The sequence below is a fragment of the Danio rerio genome, chromosome 6, assembly GCF_049306965.1.
Source record: "Danio rerio strain Tuebingen ecotype United States chromosome 6, GRCz12tu, whole genome shotgun sequence".
NCBI lineage: Eukaryota > Metazoa > Chordata > Actinopteri > Cypriniformes > Danionidae > Danio > Danio rerio.
In genome coordinates this window covers 13,831,838-13,850,021 of record NC_133181.1, presented here as the reverse complement: position 1 = coordinate 13,850,021, position 18,184 = coordinate 13,831,838, and the positions used below count along the sequence as shown (strand labels likewise).

Genomic DNA, 18,184 nt, shown 5'->3' with positions numbered 1-18,184 from the left:
GCATCTAATGAAGCACTGTTTGTAATGCTGTATGTTATTGGTGTGTTAATAACCGCGGTGACCTTCTTTCTTCAGATCTCTCTCAGGAGGAGAACGAGCTCGGGCTGTTTCTGCGCTTCCAGGCAGAGCATGATAAAACAAAAGCAGGGAGTATGATGGATGCAACCAGTAAAGCTCTCTGCTGCTCCGCCAAACAAAGGCAAGCACTCACACACAAATAGGAAGAAGTTAGGGTTGAAAATCAATGCTTGTGATTCGATTTGGTAGTTATTATTTGCAAATGTCAGGATTAGGAGATGGGTCAAGATGTCTGGCTACTCAACTAGTTATCTAACACAGGGGTTCCCAAATTTTTCAGCCCGTGACCCCCAAAATAACAATGCCAGTGACTCACGATCCCCAATATCCTCTGAGGTGGTTATAAATACAGAAACCTTGCATGCAATGACGCAGACACACCAATTAAATTTGTGTCAGTGCTTTAAATGTGCCAGAAAGTATAACCTGATGTTATAAAATCAAAATGCATCTGACGCTATTGCTGCCTTTAATATAATGTAATTACCCAAGGGGTCGCAATTCAATAGAACTAGTAACTATAAGCTACTATAGTAACTATATAGTAACTATAAACGACTATTTTTATTTTCAGTATAGCTATGGATAAAATATGTTAATTCTTATGGTCTAATAAAAATAAATAGATTTTTTGAAATCACCAGGCGAACCCCCTTCATTGCCCCGCGACCCCTCAGGGGGTCCCGACCCCCACTTTGAGAACCACTGATCTAACAGATAAATAGCTTGTTCAGGGTGAGGAGAATGTTTCATATTAGACAGTCAATCAAGCTACAGACCTTATTGGTTTTAAGAGAACAAAGCAGATAGCTCAAACGATTGCATAATATTGGAAAAATGCTGACATTACAGTATTTTATATTTCTGTTATTCTATTTTTCTGATTTTACTAGCTGAATGAATAGCTCATCATTTAAAATTGATCGGGTATATATTGTAGAGTACATCCGCATAAATAATCAAGCACAAGCATTGATAAATACAGTAGAGCAAAGATATAAATTAAATAAACCATGTTTTCTGAGAGTCCAACAGTATTTGGCTACACAAATTGAAAACTTAAAAACATCAAATTTAAAAACATTTTATAGTCTTCATAGTATATATATATATATATATATAAACAAACTTGTTGATGCCCTTCCACAGCGTAAAGGTGCACTATGTAAGTTTGACACCCAGTGGTTGATCTAGGTATTGCACACCTTGTTCAAAACACATGCAATTACAGGTTGCCAGATTGACATCAGATTTTCCCCGGTTTCCTCCCATCGTCCAAAAACTTGCAACTTCAGTTAATTGACTAATCCAAATCGGCACCGTAGACATGCTCCTAGTAAGTAGTTATCTCTTAAGAGCAATCACTGTCTGTTCATTAGCTACTACAGCAGGGGAGTTCTCGAGGTCTACCTGAGCTCAAACTCTCCTCTCGCCATGCAAACGGGAAGGAGCCCCAGGCTCGAGGATCTTATGAGCTCAGGGCTCTCTCCCAGGACAGCATGCCAAACAAGCTTTATAATCAATCATCAGCTAAGTGTGCACTCTTGAAATGTTGTTAATAACCAGAGATGGGAAGTAACGAAGTACAAATACTTAGTTACTGTACTTATGTAGATTTTTCTGGTATCAGTACTACTTATTTTTTGACAACTTTTTACTTTTACTTCTTACATTTTTACACAAATATCTGTACTTTCTACTCCTTACATTTTTTTAAACCTTGGTCGTTACTTTCGTTTTCATATGTTTGGTGGCGCAGTCTATATTTCTTATTGCACAAAAATACGAGCGCCTTTTTGATGCGAGTAGTCTTATTTTTCCTCATCACACATCGTACGAGGGCTAGTTTATGAAGATTACTATGAGAAAGCCTAGGATGACTATGCAGATGTGAGAGAGAGAGTCGGCGAATTTACCATGACTGATGCTGCCCTGTTTACAGAGAAATTGGACATCTTTTGCTCAATTGGATCACAGGTAGACAAGAGAGCCGTTTAAATGCTTTAGCCTTTTGTCCACTTCCGATCATTTCTGCACTGGCTTTTAATCTAACACTGTGAAAAATAGTGCTTTTTTTGTAAAGATTTGTACATTTAGTAATAAAACCATCAATCACTTTATAAAAAAACGTGTGCACTGCGTTTTTTTTTCTTTATTTCTGGATTAGTTGGGACAAAGTTGTTGGCGATCCTTCTTATTTTATTTTAAGTCATGCCGTGTGAAACCCCCTGTTGCCGATCCATCTTGCAGTGTAAACAAAGCAGCGATGGAATGCTATCACAGATAGTCATGCAGTGTGAACACATCTGTGACACGACTACTTTGAAAATTATGCAGTCTGAACTCAGCATAACATAACAAAAGAGTAGTACATTTGACCAGACTGTGTTGTTGAGTTGTTGATGTTGATGCTAAAATGAGATCTTGTTTCGTCACAAATGTCAATAGATTATGATCGTAATAAATTAGCTATATAGAATTATTTTGATTAAATTGATCCACTCCTGTGGTGTATTGAAAGTATTACAAAGTGTTCAAACTCCTGAATTTTGTTGCAGTCGCCAATAATCTATTATTTGCACAACCTTTTTTAAACATTAGCAACAATAACAGATGTTTATTTAAGCACCGAATCAGCATTTATTAATTTACTTTTGTTCCCAAATAAACGTTTGCTTTACATCAGGCTTTCTTTTCGCTTTTTAAATGTTTTATATTTCATTTCTAATAAATTATTCATTTATTGGAAGCCTTAAAGCAAATCTTTCTCTGAATGATTGTACAGACTGTTGAAACCCCGCCTGAGTTCACTCACTCAACAATCAGTATGTAAAAAATGATTAATCTAATGTAAACAATTTCTCTGTTCTCTTCTTACCGCCTAGGTTGGCTTTGTGTACTCCCCTCCATCGACTGGAACAGGAAGTGGAGACATTTCGAAGAAGAGCCATTGCTGACAGCCTCCTGACAGTGAGCCGGATGGAGAAAGCTCGAACCGAATACCGCGCTGCACTGCTCTGGATGAAAGCCTCCTCACAGGAGCTGGACCCAGATACTTACAAACAACTGGAGAAATTTCGCATGGTGAGATCGTGCAAAATGAGCAACGGTATGACTTGCATCAACATACGGGAAAGTGTTCTGCAATCTGTGTGTTTGTGAACAGGTTCAGGCTCAGGTAAGAGAAACAAAAGTGTGTTTCGATAAGCTCAAGAATGACGTTTGTCAGAAAGTGGACATGCTGGGAGCCAGTCGCTGCAACATGCTGTCACATTCCTTATGCACTTACCAGGTAACACTTATTTCCTTTCACCTTAAATGGCTTGGCTTTTACTTTAGTTTTCATTTTGTGGTGTTGTTGGTGTTGTGTAGACGACGCTCCTACAGTACTGGGAGAAGACTGCACATGTGATGTCTGGCATCCATGAGGCCTTCAAAGGATATGTACCCTACCAGTTCACTACCCTTAAAGTGAGTGTCAGTATATACAGTTGACGACAATTTTTCACCCTCCTGTGATTGTTTTTGTCCTTATCAAATATTTTCCAAATGATGTTTAATAGAGCAAGACATTTTCAAAGTATTTCCTAAAATATTTGTTCTTCTGGAGAAAGTCCTATTTGTTTTATTTTGGCTAATATAAAAGCTGTTTTTAATTTTTTTTAATCATTTTAAGATTAAAATTATTATTAACTATTTTTTTCAATTGTCTACAGAACAAATCATTATTATACAATAATTTGCCTAATTACCCCAACCTAACCTAATTAACCTAGTTAAGCCTTTAAATTGCACTCTTAAGATGAATATCTTGAAAAATATCTAGTAAAATGTTATCCAGCAGGGCTAAAAATTCTGACATCAACTGTAAATGTCAGCCAGTAAACTGCTGTAATGTGATCTGACCCCTCATTCATCTATATGGCAGGAACTGAGAGACCCGCTGGACCAGATTGCATCCACACAGCCAGAAGAGGACAAAAAAGACGAAGAAAAGAAGAATCATCTAGACAAGTGAGAATTCAGTTAGACATGGAAATGGTTCCACCATTTGGAGGTCATGAACTAGCCATGCTTTACATGTTTTTCGTGTTCATTATACATCATATGATCACGTGCACTATTGTTCTAACTGCGGTTTATGATAGAAGTCTCTTTTGGTCACCAAGGCTTCATTGATTTAATGTTTTGATATTTTAAGTATATAAAATAATTATTTCTATGTGAATATAATTTAAATTAAATGTGTCCCTTTGATTAAAGCTGAATTTTCTGCATCATTACTCCAGTCTTCAGAAATCATTCTAAAATGCTGATTTGATTTTCAGAAAATATTTCTTATTATTATCAGTGTTGATAATACCTGGTTCATGTTTTTGTTTTAACACTTTTTTAACTAACAAAATTAAATGCTAATTATTTTATGAAAACATTCTTCTTCTTCTTCTTCTTCTTCTTCTTCTTCTTCTTCTTCTTCTTCTTCTTCTTCTTCTTCTTCTTCTTCTTCTTCTTCTTCTTCTTCTTCTTCTTCTTCTTCTTCTTCTTCTTCTTCTTCTTATTATTATATTAGTTTTAAAAATACCTGATTCAGATTTATGTGAAATCAACGTAGTAAAAAAGTAAATGCTAATTATTTCATGTAAAATATATTTTATATTTTGAACATTCTATTCATCAAAGAATCATAAAAATTAAGCAAAAAAATCAGCAAAAGTGTAAAGCAGAAATAAATTAATGTTTTCAAGACTGATAAAATATAAGAGCCATTATTAGTTATTGAAAACTAATAATAAATCATGGCTCCAAACCGGTTCAAGGAGTGAAAATGGAAACGAATGACATTTATCAGGAACAAAAATTAAAATGAAAACAAAATCAATTTTAATCGTTCCAAACAGAAACATTTATTTGCAATTACAATTAACTGGTTAATAACATTATTCCATCATTTTCTTTATTTTTTAATTTTGGGAGACAAAAAACATGAATTTAAATTGTGTGCACAAATGTGACGGTGACGCATACAAAGTAATATGTCCGTGAAGCAGACGTCATAAGCGGGAGTGGTTTCTGATGCATTGACCTTGTCTTAAAGGTTACCAAGCACCTGGCTATTTCATGGACAAACATCTAGCTAAATTAAATTGATTTTATTCCTATAAAAAAGCCTTGTAACACCGACTATATGAAGGAACACAAGAGCAAAAACAACATTAATTCTGCTCGGAGAGAACCGAATGATTTATTTTTTTATTTTTTTATTTTTTAAGCCCTGATTGTAATGATTATCACATGGTTTTCTGAAGGATCACGTGACAATCGAGACTGGAGTAATGAAGCACAGTAGTAAATTACAATTTAACAAATAATACATAGAAAACAGTTATTTTAATATCATATTTTGCAATACTTTTTTAAAATAATCATTGCTTTACTGTATTTTCTACTGATCCCACACTTTTGAACTGTAGTATATATAGACCTAATAAGCAGTCTTTTCTTCCTTACTCATTATTTCTCTTTCATTAACAAAACACCTTTTCCATCTTGAATGTCTCCTGCTTGCCTGTCATTGCCAGATGTTTAATTTTCTTTCCTTCCTCATTGCCTGCAAACCTCAGATCAAGTCACTCCAGTCGAGAAGCCTCTTTGAAGGCTCTGGTTACTGATCTGTGAGTGGAGCATTGTAATTCTGTTAGAAAGATTGGTCCCACTTTATGTTAGGTGGCCTTAACTACTACATACTTGTATCGCACAATAAAGACAATGTACTTACTGTGTTTGTAATGTATTGCAGAACACTTCTGGTGCTGTTAAGGTGGGATACGGGTGATCAACAGCGTAATTACAGAAATTAATTACACGTAATTACATGCAGGTATTTAATCAATCATATGTACAATGGAAAAACAAGTATTTACACAATAAGTAGTTAGTAACAAATGAATAATTTCAATGCAAGTACATATATTTAATTGTTTTTATATTCAATATATATATGGCTACCTAATATAAAATGGGACCCAAAGATTAAAAACAGGAAACACTACTTGGTTCCACTGTCATTTCCTGCTTTGGCTTGTTTTCAAGTGTTTATTTCGTGTGGCATTTGTGTTAGAAATGCTGTAGTATGATACTCTTAGACCGGCATACGCATCCTATGACTATTGCTCTGACTCACTCCAGTTTGCCGATTTAGAATTAAATTAAGGGTGCAATAGTAATTAGATACTGCACGTGTCATAGTAATGTGAATCATCTTCTCCCATCAATTTATTCATGCATGAGTGTGTCTATTTGTGTAATTGATGTTTGTATGTTTTTATTTCAGTCTAGTTTCACTTGAGGATGAACAGCTGGGTGAATCATCTGATACCGGTAGGCTCAGCTTTTAAAGCTCATTCTTGGAATGAAACACTCAGTCTCATAGGGTCTTGTATTTTAGATGCTGTTTTGTTTCTTTCAGTTTCTACTCTCGCAGTAGATGGACAGAGTAGAGGATCTGACAGCTCTTTGTGTGCCAGTTTGGACTCTGGTAAGTGTGTGTTTGCATACTCTGCCTTGCATCTTATTCATTCTAGTCGAATAGACATCCTGGAGTCTCATTTATAAAAGTTTTACATAGAAACTTTACTAAAAGTGAACGTATGGGAGAATAATTTATTTATTTACTAACTAACTAACAATTCTGGCTTATATTATGATTTAAAGTGGTTCAATTGAGTCAATGTTTAAGTTTAATAACTAAAGTTAATACTAAAGTGTGCTGAAGCATTCATTAAAAAGGTGTTGTACATACTCTAATAAATACAATATAATACACTTTACTAATGTATGGATCAAAAATACTAAGTCATTTTAAGCAAGTTATATGGCATAAAACATCATAACAGTTAAGTTTCTTTTGTGCTCGTAAATTTGTGTCAAAAAGTGTCACCAAACTGCCTGCATCTAATATCAGCCAATGTTGCCTATGAAGATGCATCAATGTGAGTGAATGTTCTCATTAGTTTTGGCATATTCCAGCTGTTTTATGTTTTTTTATATTAGTAATATTGTATTATACTAGTAAAATTAGCTCAATGCAAAAGCAGAATATTGCTGTCTTGTGTTGTGATACATTTAGGGGTTATTCTTTTGACAATAATTGGTTTACATTATGTAAAATAATTATGTACCAAACTGTATGTGTTTTGTGGTTTTGATGTATGTAAAAATATATATTCATTCAAATATCTTTATCATCTAATGTATTCTGATTGCTATGTGTGGCCGTGACAAATCATACATCATAAGACAATATGAGAATTTGATGCAGTTGCATTTAAAAGAAAAGTGTTGTGACAATGACATTATTAGATATTTGGACCTACCACAGTTATTTGCTAAAATTACGTTACTTGTTTATCTACCTGATCTACCTTTGTCAGCTTATTGTGACTTTATTTATAGCTGTCGTTTTATTACACAATACATTCAAGCAAAAAAGGCTATTTAATGTGTTTTTGGCAGAGTGTCTAAAGTACATTTACTAGCCACTTTTTTAGGTACACTTTGCTGATCAAATATACTGACACTTTTTTTTGTTTCAAACTGTTTGCATTCATTTATGACGCAAAACTTTTGCATTGGTGAATTCAGGTGCTAATATGAAATCAAATGATCTACAAGTTAAATATGCTCAAAAAGGATTTTGTTGGTTGTTTAAACTCCTCATTTAAAATGAGCTGAAACAATGCAATTCTTGAGGTTTTTGAGGAGTACAGCTTAATTGTTTTATGTTCAATCCGCTTAAATTTATTAAGTTAATTAATTTGTATTGAAACAACTTGAATTAATTGTTTAACCCTGCATATATATATACAGTGAGGTCAATAAGTATTTGAACACCCTGTGATTTTTCAATACCTCCTACTTAGAAATTATGGAGGGGTCTAGAATTTTCAGAATTGCAATTTCACCGTGAGAGACAGATTCTGAAAAAAAAAAAAAGTATATATATATATATATATATATATATATATATATATATATATATATATATATATATATATATATATATATATATATATATATATATTTTTTTTTTTTTTTTACAATTTATTTGTTAATTACTTTGTCAAATAGGTATTTGATCACTTGAGTCAAGCTTTTTTTTTTTTTATAAATATTTGTTACAGTAGCCTTATAGCCAATTACAGAGCTCAAAGGTTTCCTGTAGTTCTTCACCAGGTTTGCACACACTGGAGGAGGGATTTTGACCCATTCCTTCATACAGATCTTCTCTAGATCTGCCAGGTTTTGGGGCTGTCACTGAGCAACATAGAGTTTATGCTCCCTTTAAAAATATTCTATTGGATTGAGGTCTAGAGACTGGCTGGGCCACTCCAAAACCTTAATATACTTCTTACAGAGCCACTTCTTGGTTTTCCTGGCTGTTTGCTTTGGGTCATTGGCTGCGTCTGAAACCGCATACTTCCATACTATATAGTACGCTAAAATCAGTATGCGAGCCGAGTTTATATAGTTTATAGTTTATATAGTTTATATGAATTCATAGAATTCGAAAATCAGTATGCGAGAAGTACCCGGATGACTTACTACTTCCGGCAAGATTCTGGACTGCGTATCCCATGCATGGTGCGCTATCCCATAATGCCCCGCGAGAGAATTCATGAATGGAAGTGCAGCGACGCAACTGATGCTGGTAGGTCACGTGACCATGACAAAATGGTGGATGTAGTACGTCCGAAATCCATTCATACTTTTCACGTTCATACTGTATAGAACGTACTTTTCTAACGGCCGAGTAGTACGTTTAAATTCAAATGCAGTACCTACTGAGTAGTAGGCGGTTTCGGACGCAGCCTTTGTCATTTTGCCCAATGTCTCACAATACATGGCCCCATTCATCCTCTCCTTAATACAGTGCAGTCGTCCTGTCCCCTTTGCAGAAAAACACCCCGAGAGCATGATGCTTCCAGCCCCATGCTTCACTGTAGGTATGGTATTATTGGGATGATACTCATCATTCTTTTTATTCCAAACATGACGAATAGAATTAAGACCAAAAAGTTCTAATTTGGTCTCATCTCCCATGACTCATTATCCAGATGGTCCCTCGCAATCTTCAGTTGGGCCTTGACATGGGCTGACTTAAGCAAGGGAATTCTTTTTGCGATGCATGATGTCTTAGTGTATTACTGATGGTAGCCTTGGAAACGCTGGTCCCAGATCTCCTCACTGCATTGATCAGCTTATCCCCTGTTGTTCTGATCTGATTTTTGACCATTCTTAGCATCATTAATACACCACGAAGAGAAATCTTTTGTGGGGCCTCAGTCTAAGGCCCCGTTTACACTAATGCGTTTTAGTTTGAAAACGCATAAGTTTTGCTACGGTTACGCCATCCGTCCACACTACGCCGGAGTTCTCGAGCGCCGAAAACAGAGCGTTTCGAAAACGCTGGAGAGGCCGTTTTCATTCTGAAACGCTGCTGCTCCGTCTCAGTGTGGATGATGGAAAACGGAGACATCTGAAAACGGAGGCGGGGCTGCAGACATTCGCCTCTCTGATTGGGGCTTTTCCTCAATATTAAGTAGCCTAACACACACAGTTCAGTCCTGCATCTTCTCCGTGTAAGTTCAGACTTCGCAAGTTTGATCAAGGCTGCAGTCTTTTCTTTTCAGTTTGATATGGAAAACAGACTATACCGAGGACACGGGTAAATCTTCAAAGGGAACAGTGTACTTTATAACTTCATTCACATCACCCTGGCTCCGTTGTTTCACTTTCTCAACAATAAAATGTAAACATGATATAAGGAACTGCCTATTTTCATTTTAATATTAACAATTAAACAGACAGCAGAAATGTTGAGGCGTCGTGCTGCATATATGAGCGTCATCTTCACTGTGTGGATATTTAAAACAAAACGGAGCCGATAACAACTGACTCCTTTCAATTTCAGTGAATATCAGTTTTAATAATCGATAATGGCCATTATAAAAGTATAACATACAATAAGTTTATACATTATAGGAATAAAGGCAAGCGATCAGTCAATACAGAATGTACGTGCTTACATTAATCATTAACTTATCTTTGCGCTCGGCCAAAACATGTTACCTGAGAACAAGTAATAGATTCCAATGACCAAAGTCAGGGAGCATGTCGTTAGATAAAGACAACAAGATGAATGAAATATCCCGTTTAATAAATATAGTGAGATTAGATCCAGCGGGAGATGCTTGATGAGAAGTCCGACTAGCAGAGCTCTCATCTGGGTAGAGAGGCTGCAGCGCTTGCCCGAGAGTGTCTGTGTGGTCACGTGATGTGCGTTTTCAGCGTTTTGGTGTGGACGGAGAGCTGTTCAGAAACGCTGGGTAAAACGCGAGTGTGGACGCGGATCGTTTTCATTCTAAAACGCCGTTTTAAAACTAAAATGCACTAGTGTAAGCGGGGCCTAAGGGATCATCATTAGCCTCTTCCATTTTTTGACAATTGATCCAACAGTTCTTTTTTTCACTAAGCTGCTTGGCAATTTCCCCGTAGCCCTTTCCAGCTTTGTAAAGTTCTGCAATTTTGTCTCTTTTGTCTTTTGACAGCTCTGTGGTTTTGCCCATGTTGCTACATAGACTTTTGACTGATTGTGGGGTGCACAGGACTGCTAACAACCTCAAACAGGTGCTACAAAATTAGAATCCTGAGCAGAGTGTAGCTGGACTATTTAAAAGCAAAATAACAGGTCTCTGAGGGTCAAAAACGTGGCTGAAAAGCAAGTGATCAAATACTTATTTGACAGTAATTTACAAATAAATTGTTAAAACAAAATCATACGATGTGATTTCCGGATATTTTTTCAGATTCTGTCTCTCTCAGTGCAAATGCACCTATGGTAAAAATTCTAGACCCCTCATGATTTCTAAATAGGAGATATTGAAAAATCCCAGGGTGATCAAATACTTACTGAGCTCGCTGTATATATAGTTTTTAATTTTTTTATTTTACAGTGGTTTACTTAATCTTTATAGTCTAATCGGTGCAGCTTCTTTAATTAAATCTTTGCTCTCTAGTTGGTGCATCTCCTAGTGTGATTATTTCTCTTTTATTTTTAATATGGCTGCTATTTCTCATGTTCACCTCCACCCAGCATTGATTGAACAGTTAGGGCCCATTGGTGGATCCACCACAGACGATGACCTCCTATTAATGACCCCTGAACTCGACTCCATCCGTTCCCTCACTCCAGCCCTACATTCATCCATGTCCATTATGCAGCCTCAAATACTGCGGGAGGCCTCCACACCTCCTGCTACTCAGTGGGATACAGGCGCCTTATCCTGCAGTTTGCAACCTCAGATAGGTATAAATGCAGGACTGGGCATCTCTTCAATGCTTAGGGCTCTCTTACAGCCTCCTCTTACTCTCTAAAAATCTTACACTTCCTTCAGATGTGCTTTCACAACCTGATCTGTCAGCTTGAGGTTTCATAAGGGTTATTCTGAAATATTTTGATGCTTGCAGCTTCTTCAAATTCTCTTCTGTACTGCAAATGCTCCTGAGGTTTTTGACTCTGTCTCTGGAACATAACATTGTCTTTAAACTGGTGAAAAGTATTTTTATGTTGCTTTCCTTTACCTATTCTATTGTGATCTGTTTGATATTTTAATTTAGATGTTTTTCTTAAAATCACTGTTGATTAGCCATTTTTTTTTGTTATGTATGCTTTATTTCTAAATTAAGTAGCCATTGATTTTCTTTTTTATGATTTGATTTTTTTTTACATTTTCCTCAATAATTTAACAGTACCATCAGTTTACAAAATTGTACATCCTTTTATCCTTCCCCACCCCAACAGCAACAATTACAGTAATAAGATGTTGCTATCATAAATCCAGTAAATACAGATAAATATGATAAATTCAATTAATAAAAATGCACACATACATGAAATAATAGTAGCAAAAAATACACAATAATAATAATAAACAAATAAGTTAATAAAATAAGATAATTACACTTTTACTGTGTCGCATCACAGTGACTTTATTCATCCTCCAAAAAGGCCAAATCATTTCCCTATATTTTCTAATAAACATCCAATTTATTCATTCATTTATATGTATTTTTTTCATATGCTGCCACCTTCCCCAATTCCGTAACCCATTCCTGAAATGAAGGTGGACCTGCTGAACGCCATCCCCTCATAATGATTTGTCTTCCAATCATAATACTTACTTGAATCCACTCAAACGTCTTCACTACTGCCTAATCTAATGTATATGAACAAATATAATATTGTGTAGCTTCCTATTAAAAATATGAAAAGATAGATTTGTAAGGGGTGTATTTACAGTTGAAGTCAGAATTATTAGCCCCCCTGTTTATTTTTTTATTTTATTAATAACTGATTTATTTAATCTTTGCCATGATGACAATAAATAATATTTTACTAGATATTTTTCAAGACACTTCTTTACAGGTTAAAGTGACATAGGTTAACTTGACAGGTTAGGTTATTAGGCAAGTTATTGTATAATGTTGGTTTGTTCTGCAGAATATCGAGAAAAAAACAAACTTAAAGCTAATAATTTTGACTTTAAAATTAAAAACTGCTTTTATTCTAGCCAAAATAAAACAAATAAGACTTTTTTCAAAAGAAAAAAATATTATCAGACATACTGTGAAAATTTTCTTGCTCTGTTAAACATAATTTGGGAAATATTCAAAATAGAAAATAAAAATTCAACTGTATAAATGCTGGACACTGGACTAAGCGATTAGCCAAAGTTTTTCAATGCTTTTCTTTCTTTGTTTTTGCTGCCTCTTCTTATATCTGTTCATCTTTTTTCTCTTTTTTGGTCACAATAATGTCTTTTTTCTGACAATGTTATTTTCTTCCTCTGTATTTTTGTCTTGTTGTCCAGTACAAACATTCTCAAACCAAGAGACTGTTACATTAGAAGAAAGAAACTGGTGGTTTTAAAAAAAAAAAAAAAAAAAAAAAAATATATATATATATATATATATATATATATATATATATATATATATATATATATATATATATATATATATATATATATATATATATATATATATTTATATATATCTTCCAAGATTTACTATTGGCTTAAAACAACAACCTCAAGTAATTTCAATAAATTGTTCTGAAAACAATACTTAATATGCTGTCATTTTGCTTCTTCAATAAATGTTTCTTGATTATAGAATGTTTGTACTGGTCTACCTAGATCAACATTCTATGGAGTCATTTCAGTGTTTGCAGTGCATCATTCTTCTGTTTATTTCAGCAGGCAGGGATCTGCTGTCCGAGACATTTCACTCTGCCGAAGGGAAAGAAGAGGAGGGAGAGCGAGGTGATCTAGCTTTCCTGCAGGATCTGCTGAGTCCCGGGGCTGCCGGTGGCACTAGTGAATTCAGCAAGGCCTGGCAGGACGCTTTCGGATGTTTTGAAGCCCCTCCTGCTCCAGTCACTGCTGCTTTATCTCAAACAGAAACAACAAACATTCCCTCTGGCTTCCTGCCATCACAGCTCCTGGACCACAGCCTCAGCGCTACAGGTTTGAAACCACTTTTAGTTGGCCCTCTAGTGGCTGGAGGAATGAACTAGGGACCCACAATATTGGGTTTTTCCATATATTCGATAAGCTGTTATTTTTGACTAAACTCCTTTTGGTCAATAATTGATACTGATATTAATGTATTTTGTTTGTTTGTTTGTGTATTTTTTTTTTTGCTGTTAAGTTTCTGGCAATTAAATCCAAACAAACCAATCAGTGCTTTATTTAAAATAGCACTAAATAAATATATTTGTAACTTGCTTTAATTTTTATTAGAGTAACACACCACCTACTGACTTATTCAATAATCTGTTAGGCACTAAGACTAAGACTAATTGGGAGCAATACTGTGAAGACAACGGATTAACAGATATTTATTTAAGCTGTGTATGACTGTTGGCTGTCACAGAATCCACGGCTCACCTTTCTGACAATAAATCAAATCAGACTCCAGATATTATCAGATAACTTCATGTTGTGTATTTCACGTTTATTTTACTATTTTTGAATCATACCAGGCGGGTGTTCGGACCTTGGGGAGGCTTTTAAGTTCATTGCACACTGATGCTGCGTCTTAATTCTTATACTATTCATCCTAAATTGTTTTCGAAAATACAATTAGTATGTCCCAAACCATAGTATGTTGAAAAGGGTGTGCCAAAGGTTACCGGATGCTTTACTATTTCCGAGTGTCCATACTCTAACCGGTAGTATTGCCCACAATACATTGCACATTGGACTTAAACTTGTTTTAAACCTACAAGCTTGAATAAAAAAAGTGTCAACAAATTACAGACATGGCAGATATGCAAGACCAATCATCAAGTAGAGAGGCTTCGGTAAAGTTTATGTTTGAATGACTGTTAATTATTTTTTAGCACACATTTAAACCACGTTTTCAGTTCCCGTGTTATATTTGATCTGCAACAACGTAAACTTACATCAAGATACATGTGGACATTAACTTCTGAATGCATAATTACTTAAATAGCTGAGGAGATTTCTCTGCATGAAAGGCTAGAATGGCAGATTATACTACTGCTGCTTTTCCAATATGTTAGGTAATCATATATGAAAGAAATGTGGATGATGTGTCGAGATGATTGACAGGGGATGTAACTAAGAAACATAAGGATCTGTTAAGTAGGAAGTAGTATGTCCCAAAGCTTGCATACTCTTCTGTTACACACTCAAAACCATATACTTTACAAAATTACTTTTAGCGCCTAGTATAAGTATGGAAATTGGGATGCAGCTATTGTCTAAAATTTTCATTTAAAATTTCTGTGCATTTACAAAGTATACAAGACCTCTCATTGTGTCATTCACATTTACACACTTCCATTTGTCATTAAAGAAAAAACATTTTTCACATCCTTGGAAATCATTTTGAGAGCGATTTTAAAAATTCTACGCGAAAACTAAAACCCAGATTGCTATAATTTGCAGCACAGACAATTTTTATGACAAATTATCTAATGTAAAGACAGAATGTGGAGGATGGTTAAGTACCACTGCTATTATACTACTGTGTGCTGGTTTTAATGCCTGGCCGCACACCTTTCCCATGCCACTGATTGGCGAGTGTTTGTGTCCATACCTTTGACGTACTGCCAGTCTCTGTTCAGAATTCATTTGTTTATTGAAAGTTAGAATTAGAATAGAATTATTTGACTGCAGTATCGCAAGCAAAGTATCAAATACCACAGATTTTTCTAAAATAAACTTTGGTTTTGGGATAATCCTGCACTGCTTTTTGTTTAGGAGGTGAACTCTACTTCCTCTCTGTGCAATAGAATGGATTTATCCCCATTCTTTTTTCTTAAGAAGAGAGAGGAGAATAAAAGCATCTTTGACTCTGAAAAAAGCATATGAAAATACAAAATGACCTATTATAAGCAGAGACTACTAAACACACTCGACAAGTATCGTTAACTAAAGTTGTGAAGTGAGCTTGGAGTAAAAACATGGCATCAAATGTGGTGTTTTCACATGCTTTCACATGTAGCAGCATTTACTACCTGGAGCTACATTTCACTAAGAAGCTACACAAACTAAATGATTATCTTCAATTGAATTATTATGTAGTTTAACTATTGTGATTTAATTGTTATTGAATCATCTGTGATTTATGAATGCGAAATTGCATAGCTCGTTGGTGAACTACAGCTTTGTTGTAGTGAATGCTGTTCCATCTGAAAGCAGGTGCTGGATTTTTAATACAGGCTGCAGAACCGGCTTGTAAAATGTGCTCAATAATCACCTTCTATTAATCGTGCATGCCCTAGTTTTAGGAAATATTTCATAAGTCATCCTGTGCTCACATTTATGGTTTGAAGTAGAGGTGTTCAGTTCCGGGTTTTTTAAGAGTCAAATCTGATTGTTGACTCCGATTCTCAACTCCATTTACATACACTTAAAGTAGCGCAAGGAATAAGCATGCTGTATCATATCGCGCTTTACACAATGCTGTTGCGTCAGTTGCAGCTTTACATAGCGGTTGTTCATTTATTTTTTGACACTTTAACCGATCAAAAAACAAAATAGCTGACCAATTAAATATTAAACCCCATACACTAAATATTTAACTTAAATGATTCATACATTAACAAACCTAAAAAAAAAAAAGCAGAGTGACAGAATGTGCCTTAAAGCATCATATTGCTCTCTCTCGTAAATGTGAGTTTCTTTAAAGTGTACTTTTATATAGCCCATTACTTTACTTTTAAATATCAATGTTTGTTTTGTGCAATTTGTTGATTATTCAGTAAGGGTGTGTTAATGGGATGGCATACACCGGAAGAAAAGGAGTGAGTCAGACCTGTTTTTGAACATTTATAGCCTTGGCTATATTTTAATTTAAATCCTATTTTGGAAATGAATTTTGTTTGGTATAATTTGTATTTTAATTCTGATGTATTTTAGTAGTTATTTACAAAATAAACCAAAGAATGAATTAGAGGTGAAATTAAGTGCATTCAAGGCCAAAACATTACCACGACCACATATATTGTCAGATTTTGTAAATAAATAAATCTTGGCTACCTTTGTCATTATGATGAGTGTTTTATTTATTTATTTATGAAATGGCTTAGGTTAAATAAAAGAATTACTTGAGTATGTAGCAGCAGCACCCAATAGCCTAAGGTAACGATATAATTTTACCTGCAGTGCTAATTTAAGACATCGATCCGGCAATAAGATCCGCTCCAAATTCACACACATGTACATATAGGCTATATCCAATCATTACACAACAAACTTCACATCGCAAGCAGATCCAAACCAAAATGTTTTAATGCCAAAATGCAACAGCTGCTTTATAGGAATTTGAAAGTAAAAGCAAACTATTTATTATAGCCTAGAATGCTCATGGTCACAAAGTTTAAAATTCGAAAGTGTAAAACGTGTGAGCGCTCATTTAAAGCGGGCGCCTTCAGTGTTCATCGTGCTTGAGAATGAGCATTATAACTGTAGCATGTTACTGCTTCACTCAGAAATATTTGAAAAACAGACTCGACTCTGGGAGTTAATTCCTGTCCTGAAGTTGATTCCGGTAGTTACTACTTTGAAGTCTTTATGGATTGAATCTAAACATTCAGTTCCTGAATGAGCAGACTGCTGACCGGATCTTCCTGGTGGACAAATAAATCACTCCGGGCTCATAAATAATCAACGTATCTTCTTATCTTTAAGGCATATCATCAAAATCGGGCCACCATTTACATTTCAGTCCATTATCTGCCTATTTATTGAGCATTTCAATAATCTTGTGCATCCCCAGAAGGAACACACAAATTTTTTTTTGTGCTAGATGTTTACAGAGCATGATGTTCTTGTTCATTGTGTTTGCGTTATGCAGGATGGGCGACTCCACCTATGTTTCAGGCTCAACCGCTCCAACCACCATCTACTGGAGGACAATCTCAGCCTACACTGAACACTACAAACCCTTCGGCAAATGGTGAGATTTTTATATGATTTTTCAGTCATTTCCGTTTGTGCCGTTTTTATAGTAATTCACCACTTTGTATGTTTTCAGCACCTAAAGGCAGTTCCCGGGACATGTCTGCCTGGTTCAACCTCTTTGCAGATCTTGACCCTCTGTCCAATCCAGATGCTATAGGACGCAGCGATCAAGAGTTCCTCAATGCCTGAGGTGTTTTTGTAAGTGTGTGTAGTGCATGTTCACCACTACCAATCACTAAGAATAATGTCAAGTCGGCGCCAATAGCCTAGTGGTTAGTGCGTCGACACATAGAACCGAGGTGCTCGCAGCTACCCGAGTTCCCTGCTTGAGGTCCTTTGCCGATCCTTCCCCCACCTCTTCTCCCCATACTTTCCTGTCTGTACATCTCCACTGTCCCATCAATAAAGGTAAAAAGCCCTAAAAAATAATTATAAAAATCTTCCACTGATCATGCTTTCTGATCACGTGAAGATTTAATATAAAGCCTGAATTATACTTCTGTTGAGTGATCACCGATCAAACCATACACAAAGCCAATGCTATTGTGAGC

At 35.4% G+C, this 18,184-nt stretch overlaps 1 protein-coding gene across 51 annotated transcripts in view; it reads left to right on the top strand.

The window, feature by feature from the left end:
- Window positions 1-18,184, top strand: part of ical1 (islet cell autoantigen 1-like) — a 98,641-nt gene that overhangs the window by 77,443 nt on the left and 3,014 nt on the right. For 15 of the 51 annotated variants that reach the window (XM_073952674.1, XM_073952672.1, XM_073952667.1 and 12 more), the window contains 11 exon segments: window positions 76-199; window positions 2,964-3,162; window positions 3,245-3,370; window positions 3,451-3,549; window positions 4,007-4,092; window positions 6,410-6,456; window positions 6,545-6,613; window positions 11,231-11,443; window positions 13,395-13,664; window positions 17,527-17,628; window positions 17,707-17,831. In XM_073952674.1, coding sequence (XP_073808775.1) covers window positions 76-199; window positions 2,964-3,162; window positions 3,245-3,370; window positions 3,451-3,549; window positions 4,007-4,092; window positions 6,410-6,456; window positions 6,545-6,613; window positions 11,231-11,443; window positions 13,395-13,664; window positions 17,527-17,628; window positions 17,707-17,822 — 1,451 coding nt within the window. In that variant the 3' untranslated portion in view covers window positions 17,823-17,831. 51 annotated transcript variants of the gene reach the window in all.